The following is a 12,665-nucleotide window of genomic DNA, read 5'->3' as shown; positions in this document are numbered from 1 at the left end:
GCGAACCAGTGAATGAGGCGTTAAAATTAGAAAAGCCGTTAATTGCAGCGTCTCATCAAAGCTAAGCAAACAAAGCCCATAAGTGATGGCCTGATGGGTCCTTTGTGTGGGAAGAAATTAATGGGCTCATTAAAATTAGAAAAGCCCAATTCCATATCCTCCAATGGGCCAATAAGAAGTAAAACATAGCCCCACTAATCTGAATAAGTGGCTTGGATCCAACTATGGGGATTGGGGAAAGTTTTAATGGGCTAACTAAATTTAGAGAAGCCCAATCCACCAATTTTGCAGCCTAAAACCCTTGATAAAACCTCCCTCTCCGTCTTCTCCAGCTCTTTGTTCGCTCTGCCTCCGCGATGGGTCGAAAGCTCCAAGAAGCTTCTCCTTTCAGCGAACCAGTAGCCCTAGAAACCAAAGCAAGAGACAAGAGAGAGAAGAAGCACAAAAGGTCTAATATTGAGCAGCAAAATGATGCGAATATGAAGCGAAAGCTTGAAGCGACCAAGCTTGAAGAGAGCACGATCAAGGACTACACGAAGAAGGAAAAGAAGAAGATGCACCAAAATGAAACAGTGATCGGGAAGGAAAGCGAGGTCTGTGAAAGGCAAGAAGAATTAAATTCCGAAAATGGCAGAACTGGTGATGGGGGTAATGGCGGTGAAGAGACGGTGGTGGTGACTGGGAAGAATTCGGAAGAGACAAAGTACACGCCGCTGAAGTCCTTTCAGGACTCCAAGTTGCCAGAAAATGTCTTGGATTGCTGCAAGGATTTCAAGCGTCCATCTCCAATCCAGGCTCATGCCTGGCCTTTCTTGCTGCATGGTCGTGACTTTATTGGAATTGCGAAGACTGGTTCAGGTAGTTTTTTCTGCGGGGTTTTGATCTTCTGGATAAACGTGCTATACAATGCAATGTTACTTTTTGGCTGTTTAGTTTGCTGCAACTTTTGTATTATGGAACGATGTTTATTGTTATGTAATTTTCGTGCTTTCTTTGTTACAATGTTGTGCTAATTCTGGTAGCTTGTGATTGGTATGTTATGTGAACTTTGATTTGGTTTGTTGATTTGTTGTGTGCTTTTTTCAGGTAAGACTTTGGCTTTTGGGGTACCGGGGATAATGCATGTTTTCAGCAAGAGAAAGGATAAAATTTCGAAGAGGGTGAATCCACTTTGCCTTGTGCTATCTCCCACAAGGGAACTAGCTGATCAAGTATGTGTCTTGAATTAATTCTTTATTTCGACAACCGAATGTCTTTGAACTGTTGAATTTGAATGGATGCATCTCTAATGCAAAACTTTCAAAGTTTCATTAATGTGTTATCTGGATGCATTTGTATCACAGTACATCAATTATATATTGGGAATTGCTTGATAAACATTCAATAGATATGATATTATCTTATTGAGAAACTCAAGTAGTTTGGAATCACTTTGGGCATCATTTACTGCAGTGTGCTATATATGTTTTCAAACCAGTATCTAAATAAGTTAATCAAAAAAAATTGTCTACGAATACTGGATCATTCTATTACTCAAAATAGAAAGAATCAAATGTCGATTAAAAGCCATAGATATGTATGGGAGAGGAAAATGAAAGCTTGTAACCCACGGGAAGACAGCCAAACGTCTATAATTGGCATTTACAGGTGGCTGGAGAAATGGAGTGGGGATCCTTTTGGTGGCAACAGAAAGCATTATAGCTAGTATCAACAGGTGCTGAATTTTTGTGACATGATTTTGAAATTGGCGCTTGTCATATTCTGTAGATTAGGAACATGTGGCTTTTATCCATGTAATGATAATATGATGTGGCTATAACATCTATTTGCACATAAGCACATTAGTTGCTGGTAATGTAATTGGCTGCTTTTTTCCCACCTTTTCAAATCACAGTACCCTTTTTGTCCTTCCGTTGAATTATTTTGAGTTTGTTTCATAAAGAATGTGATTTATGTTAGTCTTCCCTTTCTTGTGATAGATTTCTAATGTTCTACACAATGCTGGTGAGCCTTGTGGAGTGAAGTCAGTTTGTTTGTATGGAGGCACATCAAAGCGACCTCAAATTTCTGCCCTGAAGTCGGGCGTTGTAAGATACTTTTCTTTTGTTGCTATTAATTCATAGCATTTGTATATGTGGTTATTTTTTCACTTTCACATAGTTTGTTAGCGTTATCCTTTTCCTTGCACAGTTTTTTTTCCTCTAAATACTTTTGTACAATTTTACCTTCTACTATTTTTGGTATTGGTTGATAACTTTTGGTTGTAGTAGAGAGGACCCATGGGGTAGTTAGTGAATGGACTTTTAAAAGTGATACTAGAGCTAAGTGATACCGATGATGATTGAAGATATTCGGTATATGCCTATATGGAAGTTTCTGCTGATAGTGATTGATCATGTTGGTTTTATGGATCTAGTCTGATTCATTTCTGTTGAAAGTGAATTTAGCTACTTTATGTGTATTCCTTTCGTAGGTATTTCAACATTTGTATTTTGCTATTGTTTTAATTTTATTGGTTTTAAATTTCTTATATACACAGGACATTGTAATTGGAACTGCAGGTCGTTTAGAGGATCTTATTGAAATGAATAAATGCAACCTCTCTGAGGTATCTTTTGTGGTAAGGAATATTCTTATAAAATACCATTTTGGTAATTTATTTTTTTTGTTTCTTTGCTGTGTAATGAGACTATCAGAGTGTTAGGTACTTCTTCAATATGACCTCCATCCCTCTTTCAATGGAAGAAATTTCATTGGAGTGCAGTGGAACCAAATAGCCTGTAGGCTATATGGGAAATGTTGGTACCTTAAAATTAGATTGTTCACTCTATGAAATTGTCCTACTATATCATCTGAATGTAGCATCTTTGGAGGGCAGGTTTCTTTGAAACCTCCCTTTATCAATACTTGTGTTGGATCAATGTGCAAAAGCATTAGGGAACCACCACTAGTCTAAATGGTTAGATTCCCATTGGCAAGTCTGAGGACACGAATTCAAATCCCCTTCCACCCACTAAATATCACCTGAAAAATGCGAAAAGCATTGAGAGTGCACTGGATTTGGGTTGCAGCTCATCACCTGTTTAAGGATTTGGTTGTCCTTTTTGCATATTTTTCCAATTTTATTATCTAAAGATAGCAACCATGACGGGCATAGAGTTACAGAGATTATGTGAGTGGGAAACCTGCTCGCCAACATATGCCTTGTAAGTTGGATAAATTGGAAAATGCTTTTTGTCAAGAAGGTAAACAACTCTCGTGCACAATGCGCTCTCAATGGGCGGGGTTGGGGCAAGCAAAATGTACTCAAACCTTAACCCCCACGTAATATGTAGAGAGGCTTTTTCAAAAAATTGAAGTTGTGACATCTAGGTTGCACCACGGAGCTCTACCACCGGGCCACATGTTCGCATGTAAAAATAAACAATTATTATTGTGTACAAGGCTCTTGCAGTGGGCGGGGTAAGCGACAAACATGATGTTGGCATTCCTTACCCCCACTTAATATGTAGAGAGGTTGTTTCCCAGAATTGAACTTGTGACTTGTAAGTTGCACTTCTACAAATCTACCACTGGGCCACATGTTTACTTGTAAAAAGTTAAAATACTGTCTTGCCCATAAAACGTTGTCGTGGATTTACTGATGTTCTTAGTGTCACTATCATGATAACCCAGCCTTTCCTGTTCTATACTGATCAGGATCAAAAGCATCCAGTGGTGGGTATGACTGTATGAGTAGTAATGATTTGTCTACACTGTATGATTAGTAGTCATGTGAAAAGTTAAAGGGTATCACTGCTCTCTACGAATGTGAATTGTGCATTAACATTCTGCAGGTTCTCGATGAAGCAGACCGAATGCTTGACATGGGATTTGAACCAGAAGTTCGATTCATTTTGAGCAAGACCTGTTCTGGTGTGCATCCATTTATAATGTTATACCTTCTTTTTTCTTCTTTTAAATTTGTTCTAGTTATTTAAGAATTAATAATTTGTTTGTTGCTATTATTAAGTAGAATAATTTCACTTAATGAAATGTGAAAATAGGAACTCTTTCTCACACAGACAACCGAAAACGAATATAAGAGTCCTTTATGCACTAAGAGTTCATTGTGAGTGTATAGATACTTGTGTCTCAAACAAGAGTAGATGTCAAGAGGTGAAACTTATGGCTTATCATGTGTCACATTCAGGTTGGCAACTCTCTGTATCAGTTACCTGAATGAGGGACATGCTTAATATAGGTTAGAGGCACACTGAAAAATAGCGGGTAAAAGTTAAAAAGAAATCATAGATGGCTAATGCCACATAATAAAATTTAATTAGTTCTGCATACAAAATGATTTTCTTTTGGTATTTTTTTTACGGTGTGTAAAGGCTCAGGTTTGTTGACGAGATCACTTCTCATTTCCTGAGGAACTAGTTCTCTGATAAGGTAAAAAAAAAAAAAAACTAGTTCTAAAATTATTTTTTGCTGCTCAGAAACACAGTGAAATCTCTTGGCTTTCTTCTGCGTTAAAGTTTATGGACTCTTCTCTGTATATACTTCATGCAGGATAGAGATTCTTTTTAGTTGGTGTCTTGGTATATATATATATATATTGCTAATCTCACCACAAGAAAGAAACAGTTGAAAATGTTATGAATAGTGTTATACTGATTATAAGTGTACAAATAATGGTATCATTATCAAATAAAGTAAGGATGATAAACTTTTTTATGTATATATGGCATACTGCAAATAATAAGGTGTGGATAAATCTTTTGTGTCCCTGTAGCTCGCCAGATGGTAATGTTCAGCGCTACATGGCCAACAGATGTTCATAGACTAGCTCAGGACTTCATGGATCCTAATCCTGTTAAGGTGTGCCATTTATTAGTTTAACCTTCGATCAAATTTCCTTTTGAGATTTGTATAAATTTGAGCTTTATTTCAGGTTGTCATAGGGTCAGAAGATTTGTCTGCCAACCATGATGTTATGCAGATAGTTGAGGTGTGATTTCTTGTTAAGTCAGATGCCAGTTCATAATTTGTCGACATAATATCTCTCATGTCAAAACATCCTTTTACATATCCAGGTCTTGGATGAACGTTCACGGTTCGATCATCTGGTTGCTTTGCTAGAGAAATATCACAAATCCCAGAGGTAGTTAGTTCTATATTTATCAATCTATCTATGTCTGTGTTTGGATACTCCTTTATTCAGCATTATAATCAAGGTAGTCAAAATCGCGCTTATGCTCGTAAAATCGCTCGATCTTACGATCTTACCTAAGATTTCGAGTAGAATAGTGGTAAACTCGTTGCCACATCAAGATCGACGCAGATCGCGCTTAAACTCGTTAAAATCGTTAAAATCGCGATTTTATACACGATTTTAACGATCTTGAGAACTGTCCTTATAAGCCTATGTGTTAGACTGGGCCTTATTTTTTGGGCCAATTTTTATTATTCTGAGTTCTTATATTATTCTGGCCCAATTCAACCTTAGCCCAAGTTCTTATGTTATTATGGCCCAATTCAACCTTAGCCCAAGTTTTTATGTTATTCTGGCCCAATTCAACCTTAGCCCAAGTTCTTATACAGCCAAGCCAACTCCTTATTACAGTTCGTGAAATTTCTAACCTAGAATACTTCATCGACTGAGAACTGAGAAGACGCCGACAAGTGGTCCTGGAGATGATGCAATAGTGATCTGATACTGAAGTTTCTCTTGACTCTGTGACTATTCTACACCTCGACCATTCTGGTATGCAGTTCTTTGATTTTCAATTAATAAAATGTCAACTTCTGGTTCTGGAAATGCAACTGCAAGTATTAGGAGAAAAAATGCTTCAGGGAGTAGAAATGATATAGGATGGGAATATGGTATTGAGGTTGGTCATGATGCAAAGAAGGTGCAATGTAAATTTTGTGCCAAAATTAGCAGCGGAGGTATATATCGTTTTAAGCATCACCTTGCTTGTACAAACGATAATGTAGGAGCTTGTCGAAGTGTACCCGATGATGTGAGGAAGAGAATGTTGGAGATTTTGTCTCAAGGTATGGAAGCTAAGGAAAGGAAGAGTTTGTTGCGTCAACATGAAATTGGGAGCTCAGTTAGTGAAACACTACCTGAGTCTCAAACTAGGATGACATCAGCTATGTATAAGGGTAAAGGGAAAAACAATTCTACTCAAGTGACCATGAATGAGCTATTCAAGAAAGATTTGAGAAAAAGTGCATGTAGAAGTAACGAAATGAAAGAAATACAATAATCTCACAGCTTGATATATTCCATCATGGTCAATGTATGTTTTCTAGGATTGATGCTAGGGATTTATTAGAGAAAAAGCATCCTGCTGATTGGTGGAACACTTATGGAGATGATGTTCCCGAACTTCAAAGATTTGCTATTCGAGTGCTTAGTTTAACTTGTAGCTCTTCTGGATGCGAGCGTAACTGGAGTGCATTTGAGATGGTAAGATTCGAGTTTATTTTTTAAGTTTGTTTGTTAAATGTTAGGAACTTCAATACTTCTCAATTAACTCATTGTGTGGTTTTAGGTTCATACCAAGAAAAGGAATCGTCTTCACCAAAAGAAGATGAATGACTTGGTGTTTGTGATGTACAATTCCAAATTGAAGAATAAGAAATTTAGAAGTATGGAGTTGCCAACCTTTGAAGATATTGGTTCAGATAATGAATGGATCACGGAGGGAGGTGTGGATGTTCCTTCTCCTAATGAGGATGTCAATGCTCAAATTGTTGAACCGGTTGGAAATGATGGGATTCATGATATGACAATTGAACTTGATAGCAACCCAATTGAGGATGAAGATATAGAAGAAAATGTGAATATGGAGGAGGGAGAGGGAGATGAATATAATGGGAGTGATGGTGGTGGGAGTGGTGAAGATGATGATCTTGATGATTTGTGTTAATTTATTAGTTTGTATGTTTGTTGTTGGAACATGAGATTGAATTTATGTAGCATGTGTTTAATTTTTAGTATGTTTGATTGTTAGAACTTTGAACATGTATGGCATTATCTAATTATTATTGCATTATGTTATTCTTGTTACATGTCTTAGGATTGCAAAATATGCTTATTTTTACATTGTATGTAAAATCTTACGATTTTACGATTCGATTTTGCGATTCCGATTTTACACCCCTTCTCCGATTCCGATCCGATCTTACGTTTTCACTACCTTGATTATAATCACTGTTCTTGGGATGCTCCTTAATATACTGAAAACGTCATTGCTCATTCACTGGATGATGAATTGACCTGCTGAGGTTCCCTGTTACCCGTTACCCAGAAGATAAAGAGTAGCTCTTTGTTGTAATTTTAGTATCCTGGAATCCGAGCCATTATACTGTTTGAGATGGGGGTAAATTTTCATCTGATTTAGCTTCTTCTTTTTTCGTATCACTGAAAGCACTGCTTTGAACTCCCTGAACTTTGATGGTCAAAGATAACTGATCAGAGCTCATGCTTCTTATGATCAGGAACAGAGTCTTGGTTTTTGTATTGTACAAGGAGGAAGCCAAATGTCTTGAACCAATGCTTCAAAAGAGGTGAACTTTTATTTTCCATTCATGATGCTTGTGATAGAAATTCTGTCTAGTAGTGCGCTCTGCCTTTTCCCTCTTAATTATGAGTTCTCTAACTTCCTAGAGGTTGGACTGCTGTTTCAATTCATGGTGACAAATCACAACATGGGCGTACGAAAGCACTATCATTGTTCAAGAAGGGAAGCTGTCCCCTGATGGTATATTGTTAGTCTTCTGCTACCATTATATTTATTAGTCTTTTGCTATTGTTGTTCAAGCAAAATTTGGAAAGAAATCATTATGATCTGCATTTGTAAAATGAGGAAATAGTTGAAATTTTTGCATGTCTTCATTTTGGTATAATTTTTTATTATAAGGCATTGGTAATAATCCTTGGAAGTTACCCTATGATATCACTTGGAATGTGCTCATTTTGGTGGATGCACTGTGGTTGTCATAGAAATATTTCGGATGCCTCTTTTTATTTTGGTTGGCACGTGGCAGCTTGCCAACAAACTAGAAACTGTGATGTATTTGATACCTTACACATGCAGGTAGCTACTGACGTTGCTGCTCGAGGACTTGACATTCCTGATGTTGAGGTTGTTATCAACTATAGCTTCCCTCTCACGACAGAGGATTATGTCCATAGAATAGGAAGAACCGGACGAGCTGGAAGGAAGGGTGTTGCTCACACATTTTTTACAGATCATAATAGGGTAACATCTTTAGGCATCTGTTACTTAAGAAGTTGATATGTTTTCATGCATTTAGCAAAATCTTTAATGAGTGATGTGAAATTATAAACTATACAGAACCTTGCTGGGGAGCTGGTGAATGTACTCAGGGAAGCTGGGCAAAATGTGCCAGCTGCCCTTCTGAAATTCGGTACTCATGTAAAGAAAAAGGTATGTCATATTTTTTTTCATACGTTCCCATAGGTATGTTTCCTAATATTTATTTCCTGCACGTCTTATTACATGATCATTTAAGGGTTCATCTTTGTGTGAATGGTGCAAACTTTTTTGGGACTGAAATAGTGAGCAGATTAAAATTAGTATTTACAGATCCTCGGATGTTAACCTCTACCAAAGATGCACTATTCTAATTTTATTGTCATTTGACAATGCAGGAGTCAAAGCTATACGGAACCCACTTCAGAGAAATCTCTTCAGATGCACCAAAGGCTAAAAAAATAAGATTTGATGACTCAGGTGATGAATGATTGATTGATACTGTCAATAAAGCATTTTAGTGGATGATAAAACTTCATGGAGTTTATAACCAAAGTAGCATTAACATATGAAGTATACGAAATTGATCTTCAGAATCTGTAAAACGTTGATGTTTATTTGTTTTGGCCACCCGCCGCCTCTGCCAAATGCCAACACCTGGGGATTCTGGAGTATTATATTAAAGAGATACGTACGTTTGGGTTTTTTTTTTTTCATTTTTTTTTCCTTTCTGTTGTCTTAAAGTTTGCTGTTATTGATTTCAAACTTCAACAACTATGGTAGCTGTCACAGTAATGTATACGTGGTGGCTATTGGCAAGAAAGGAGAATCTGGTTGCTAGGGTATGGTTCATCTATGGTCAAAGTTGATCTTATAATCCACACTCAAAACCATTTGCTAGCTTTATAAAATCCATAGTTACTGTACTTTTTTCAAACCTTCCATGCTCTCATCCATACACACACAACATGGAACTTCACATCTTCCTTTTCTGCCTTCCCCTCTTCTTCCTCCTCCTCCTCAAACCCTTCCTCCGCCGTGCGACCAACCTCCCCCCTGGTCCTTCCTCCCTTCCCCTAATTGGCTCCCTCCGTCACCTCAGCCCCCGCCTCCACGAGTCTCTCTACAACCTCGCAAAACTCCATGGCCCTATAATAACACTCTACCTAGGCTCCATCACCACCATAGTTGTCTCCTCCCCTGAAACCGCCAAACAAGTCCTCCAAATCCATGACCAGGACTTCTCCGAGCGCTACATCCCTGACGTCATTACTGCCCAACCTAACCCTGAGTCTACCCTTGCATGGGTACCTGGCAACCAACGATGGCGCAACCGTAGACGTATATGCATCACCCAGATGTTCACTAAGCAACGTCTTGACTCCCAGCAACACCTACGCCACCTAAAAGTCCAACAACTCATTGAACAAATCAAAAAACTGTATGTTTTGGGCAAACAAGTTGATATTGGCCAGGTTGCTTTTGCAACTACATTGAACTTGATATCGAACGCTATATTCTCAGTTGATATAATAGACACAGATTTTGAAAAGGCTCAGGAGTTTAAAGACCTTGTGTGGAGGATCATGGAGGATGCTGGGAAACAGAATTTATCTGATATTTTTCCGGTGTTGAAGTTGTTTGATTTGCAGGGATTGAGGAGGCATGTAAGGCCTGCTTACATGAGGTTGCATGAGATATTTGATGAGATGATTGAGAAGCGTTTGGAGAGCAGGAAAATTGGGAGTGAAAGAAGTGGAGATTTCTTGGATGTTCTTCTTGATCAGTGCGACGAACCAGGGTCTGACTTTGATAGACATAATATCAAGCCTTTGATTCTTGTAAGTGAGCTTCATTTTCATCACTCTAGAATAGTTGTGTGCTTGAATGAATGAATGTCATTGTTTATGAATCTGATGAAGAAGGATCCGACTTTGATAGGCATAATATCAAGCCTTTGATTCTGGTAAGTGACATTTTCATCAGTACTGTAGATTATGCATCTATATGTCAATATGCTAATTGTAGAAAGAAATCCATGTGAAATGTGTTGGATAACCTGAGCTTGATATTTATGCTTTATGTTACCACATGTGATTGATATTTTCTTCTTCTTTTTTTGGGAAGGATGGGCTAGGCCAGAATTAATAAATTATAAACTAATTTCTTAACCACCATGTGCTGGACCATTGAAATTAAAGAGGTTGATAAGTGTACCTTTCAACCTTTAATCATATATTTTGTCTTTCAAGACTTTTGTGACAAGTGCCCAAACAAGACAATTACTTTTGTGCTCAAATCTTTTTAAATCAGATTTTATGTCTTGTAAGACTTTTGTGGCCAAAACAAGACAATGACTTTGATGCTCAAATCTTTTCGTTAATTAAAGCATTTAAGCAATGTTTAATTTTCTATTGGATTCACATTTGTTACTCTAACCATACATATAAAGCACTATGTTTTTGGTATTACTGCACATAATCTTGGGAGGGTTGAATTTGTTTTTGTTTTTTTTTAATTCAACAGGACTTGTTCATTGCTGGAAGTGATACATCTGCAATAACAACAGAATGGGCAATGGCAGAACTTCTTCGAAACCGTGAAGTACTCCAGAAACTGAGGAGAGAACTCATCGAAGTTATCGGCACGGACCGTGCAATGCAAGATTCAGACATTGATCAACTACCATATCTTCAAGCAGTAGTGAAAGAGACACTAAGACTCCACCCACCAGTGCCTCTTCTCTTGCCCTACAAAGCAGTGAACAATGTAGAAATACTTGGCTTTAACGTTCCCAAGAACTCTCGAGTCCTAGTCAATGCATGGGCACTAGGCAGAGACCCAAAGTACTGGAACGACGATCCACTGTTGTTTTGTCCAGAGAGGTTTTTGGGTTCCAATGATTTGGACTTCAAAGGGAGAGACTTTGAGTATATACCATTTGGTGCTGGTAGAAGAATTTGTCCAGGATTGCCTCTTGCGACTCGTATGGTTCATTTGATTCTGGGTTCGATTGTTCATGAGTTTGATTGGAAGCTGCCTGAGGATGTTGTCTCCCCTATGGAGCTTAACATGGAAGAGATGTTTGGTGCTACTCTTAAGAAAGCTGTGCCACTTTGTGCTATCCCCATCCAAGCCAATAACAATTGAAAAGCAATGGTGTGTGCAAATTATTATGGAAGGTAATCACATTTACTAAGTAAATATTAGTCGTATAAGATAATGATTTAGGGTTGTCAAGTGGTTTGAGGATCAAAGTGAAATTGCTCTTGATTTTTATTTACAGTTTTATGTATTTCGAAAATGATAAAGATCCCTATTAGTTTTATAGTTATCTCGGTAGTTGAGTTGGACGCACGGGATTCCAGTGAATTCATGGACTTCACATAATGCACATAAAAATTCCATGCATACAACTCATCAGCTATTATCCCTGTTATCCCAACACCCTCCCATTTTACATGTTTTGATTACCAAAAAAAATGGTAGGCTGCATATGACATTTTGAAAGGACCTTGACCGAGTCTTATCACCTAATAAAACCGAATTTACATCTACCACACAAAAATAACGAATTTTTACATGTTTATTTTGGGTATAAAAGGAACCTAATTTTATTGCCCCCTTTAGCACCAAGTGAATTGTCAAAAATGGCGAAGAACGTGGCCGCCACCACCCTCTTCATGGCAGCCGTTCTCTGCTTCTCTTCCCTAGTCTCTGCCTCTGCCCGTGCACCCGCCTCCACCCCTGCCCGTGCCCCTGCCTCCGCCCCTGTCTCCAACGACATCTTGTACGTAGAGGGCAGAGTCTATTGTGACACATGCCGCGTCCAATTCGAGACCAAACTCACCGAGTACATGGAAGGTACGTAACATTTGTAATTTTGTATTAGAGTACCATATAATAGTGCTCTTTAGATAATCATCTGAACCCCCGAAACCTTAAATCCGATCAATGTTGTGCACGCAGCTGCGAGTGTGCGCTTGCAATGCAGGAACAGAACATCAGATAAAATTACCTATACTTTCGAGGAACTGACGGACAGCAATGGGATTTATCATATCCCGGTTGAGGGTGATCACGAGGAGGAAATATGCGAGGTTAAACTGCTGAAAAGTTCGAGGGACGATTGTTCAGAGAGAGCGACGAGAAGGCTGACTGGCAGAGTCCTCATCACCAAGAATGTTGGTGTGGCCACGCCTATTCGTTATGCCAATTCTTTGGGGTTCATGAAGAAGGAACCTCTTCCTGGGTGCACTCAAGAGCTTCAACGCATGGGTTTCCTTCCTTTAGACTAAAATGTAACTTCTTTATATAAGAAGCATGCAATCCTCATAATTCAATAAATAAATGAAGTTACCTACAATGTGGTTTTGTTTTCTGGGTTGGACT

General features: G+C 38.3%; 4 protein-coding genes across 4 annotated transcripts; all 4 read left to right on the top strand.

The window, feature by feature from the left end:
- Nucleotides 1–324: 324 nt before the first annotated feature.
- Nucleotides 325–8,979, top strand: LOC120016364 (DEAD-box ATP-dependent RNA helicase 5-like). Its single transcript, XM_038869103.1, has 13 exons — nucleotides 325–858; nucleotides 1,087–1,211; nucleotides 1,980–2,087; nucleotides 2,540–2,620; nucleotides 3,837–3,915; nucleotides 4,778–4,863; nucleotides 4,937–4,993; nucleotides 5,079–5,146; nucleotides 7,495–7,563; nucleotides 7,664–7,757; nucleotides 8,094–8,258; nucleotides 8,355–8,447; nucleotides 8,672–8,979. Exons 1-13 carry the CDS (start codon nucleotides 357–359, stop codon nucleotides 8,762–8,764), a joined length of 1,620 nt encoding a protein of 539 aa, XP_038725031.1. The 5' UTR covers nucleotides 325–356; the 3' UTR covers nucleotides 8,765–8,979.
- On the top strand, nucleotides 6,268–7,065 carry LOC120016367. The gene is made up of 2 exons (XM_038869106.1): nucleotides 6,268–6,460; nucleotides 6,546–7,065. Exons 1-2 carry the CDS (start codon nucleotides 6,293–6,295, stop codon nucleotides 6,921–6,923), a joined length of 546 nt encoding a protein of 181 aa, XP_038725034.1. The 5' UTR covers nucleotides 6,268–6,292; the 3' UTR covers nucleotides 6,924–7,065.
- An 87-nt stretch (nucleotides 8,980–9,066) lies between the features above and the next one.
- LOC120016365 (geraniol 8-hydroxylase-like) lies at nucleotides 9,067–11,626 on the top strand. The gene is made up of 2 exons (XM_038869104.1): nucleotides 9,067–10,114; nucleotides 10,800–11,626. Exons 1-2 carry the CDS (start codon nucleotides 9,242–9,244, stop codon nucleotides 11,421–11,423), a joined length of 1,497 nt encoding a protein of 498 aa, XP_038725032.1. The 5' UTR covers nucleotides 9,067–9,241; the 3' UTR covers nucleotides 11,424–11,626.
- Nucleotides 11,627–11,731: 105 nt separating this feature from the next.
- On the top strand, nucleotides 11,732–12,651 carry LOC120016368 (olee1-like protein). The gene is made up of 2 exons (XM_038869107.1): nucleotides 11,732–12,137; nucleotides 12,243–12,651. The coding sequence occupies exons 1-2, from the start codon at nucleotides 11,924–11,926 to the stop codon at nucleotides 12,569–12,571; spliced, it is 543 nt and encodes a 180-aa protein (XP_038725035.1). The 5' UTR covers nucleotides 11,732–11,923; the 3' UTR covers nucleotides 12,572–12,651.
- Nucleotides 12,652–12,665: the final 14 nt, after the last annotated feature.

This window comes from Tripterygium wilfordii, chromosome 15, assembly GCF_013401445.1.
Source record: "Tripterygium wilfordii isolate XIE 37 chromosome 15, ASM1340144v1, whole genome shotgun sequence".
NCBI lineage: Eukaryota > Viridiplantae > Streptophyta > Magnoliopsida > Celastrales > Celastraceae > Tripterygium > Tripterygium wilfordii.
The sequence above is the reverse complement of the archived record's forward strand: the minus strand, read 5'-3'. Positions and strand labels throughout refer to the sequence as shown.

Bases quoted from the DNA above. Each gene is read 5' to 3' on its own strand.
- LOC120016364 (XM_038869103.1), top strand. From the start codon at position 357: ATGGGTCGAAAGCTCCAAGAAGCTTCTCCTTTCAGCGAACCAGTAGCC. The intron at 2,621-3,836 runs GTAAGGAATATT...AACATTCTGCAG, and splicing joins TCTCTGAGGTATCTTTTGTG to GTTCTCGATGAAGCAGACCG. The intron at 3,916-4,777 runs GTGTGCATCCAT...GTGTCCCTGTAG, and splicing joins TTTGAGCAAGACCTGTTCTG to CTCGCCAGATGGTAATGTTC.
- LOC120016367 (XM_038869106.1), top strand. From the start codon at position 6,293: ATGTTTTCTAGGATTGATGCTAGGGATTTATTAGAGAAAAAGCATCCT. The intron at 6,461-6,545 runs GTAAGATTCGAG...GTGTGGTTTTAG, and splicing joins ACTGGAGTGCATTTGAGATG to GTTCATACCAAGAAAAGGAA.
- LOC120016365 (XM_038869104.1), top strand. From the start codon at position 9,242: ATGGAACTTCACATCTTCCTTTTCTGCCTTCCCCTCTTCTTCCTCCTC. The intron at 10,115-10,799 runs GTAAGTGAGCTT...TTAATTCAACAG, and splicing joins ATATCAAGCCTTTGATTCTT to GACTTGTTCATTGCTGGAAG.
- LOC120016368 (XM_038869107.1), top strand. From the start codon at position 11,924: ATGGCGAAGAACGTGGCCGCCACCACCCTCTTCATGGCAGCCGTTCTC. The intron at 12,138-12,242 runs GTACGTAACATT...TTGTGCACGCAG, and splicing joins ACTCACCGAGTACATGGAAG to CTGCGAGTGTGCGCTTGCAA.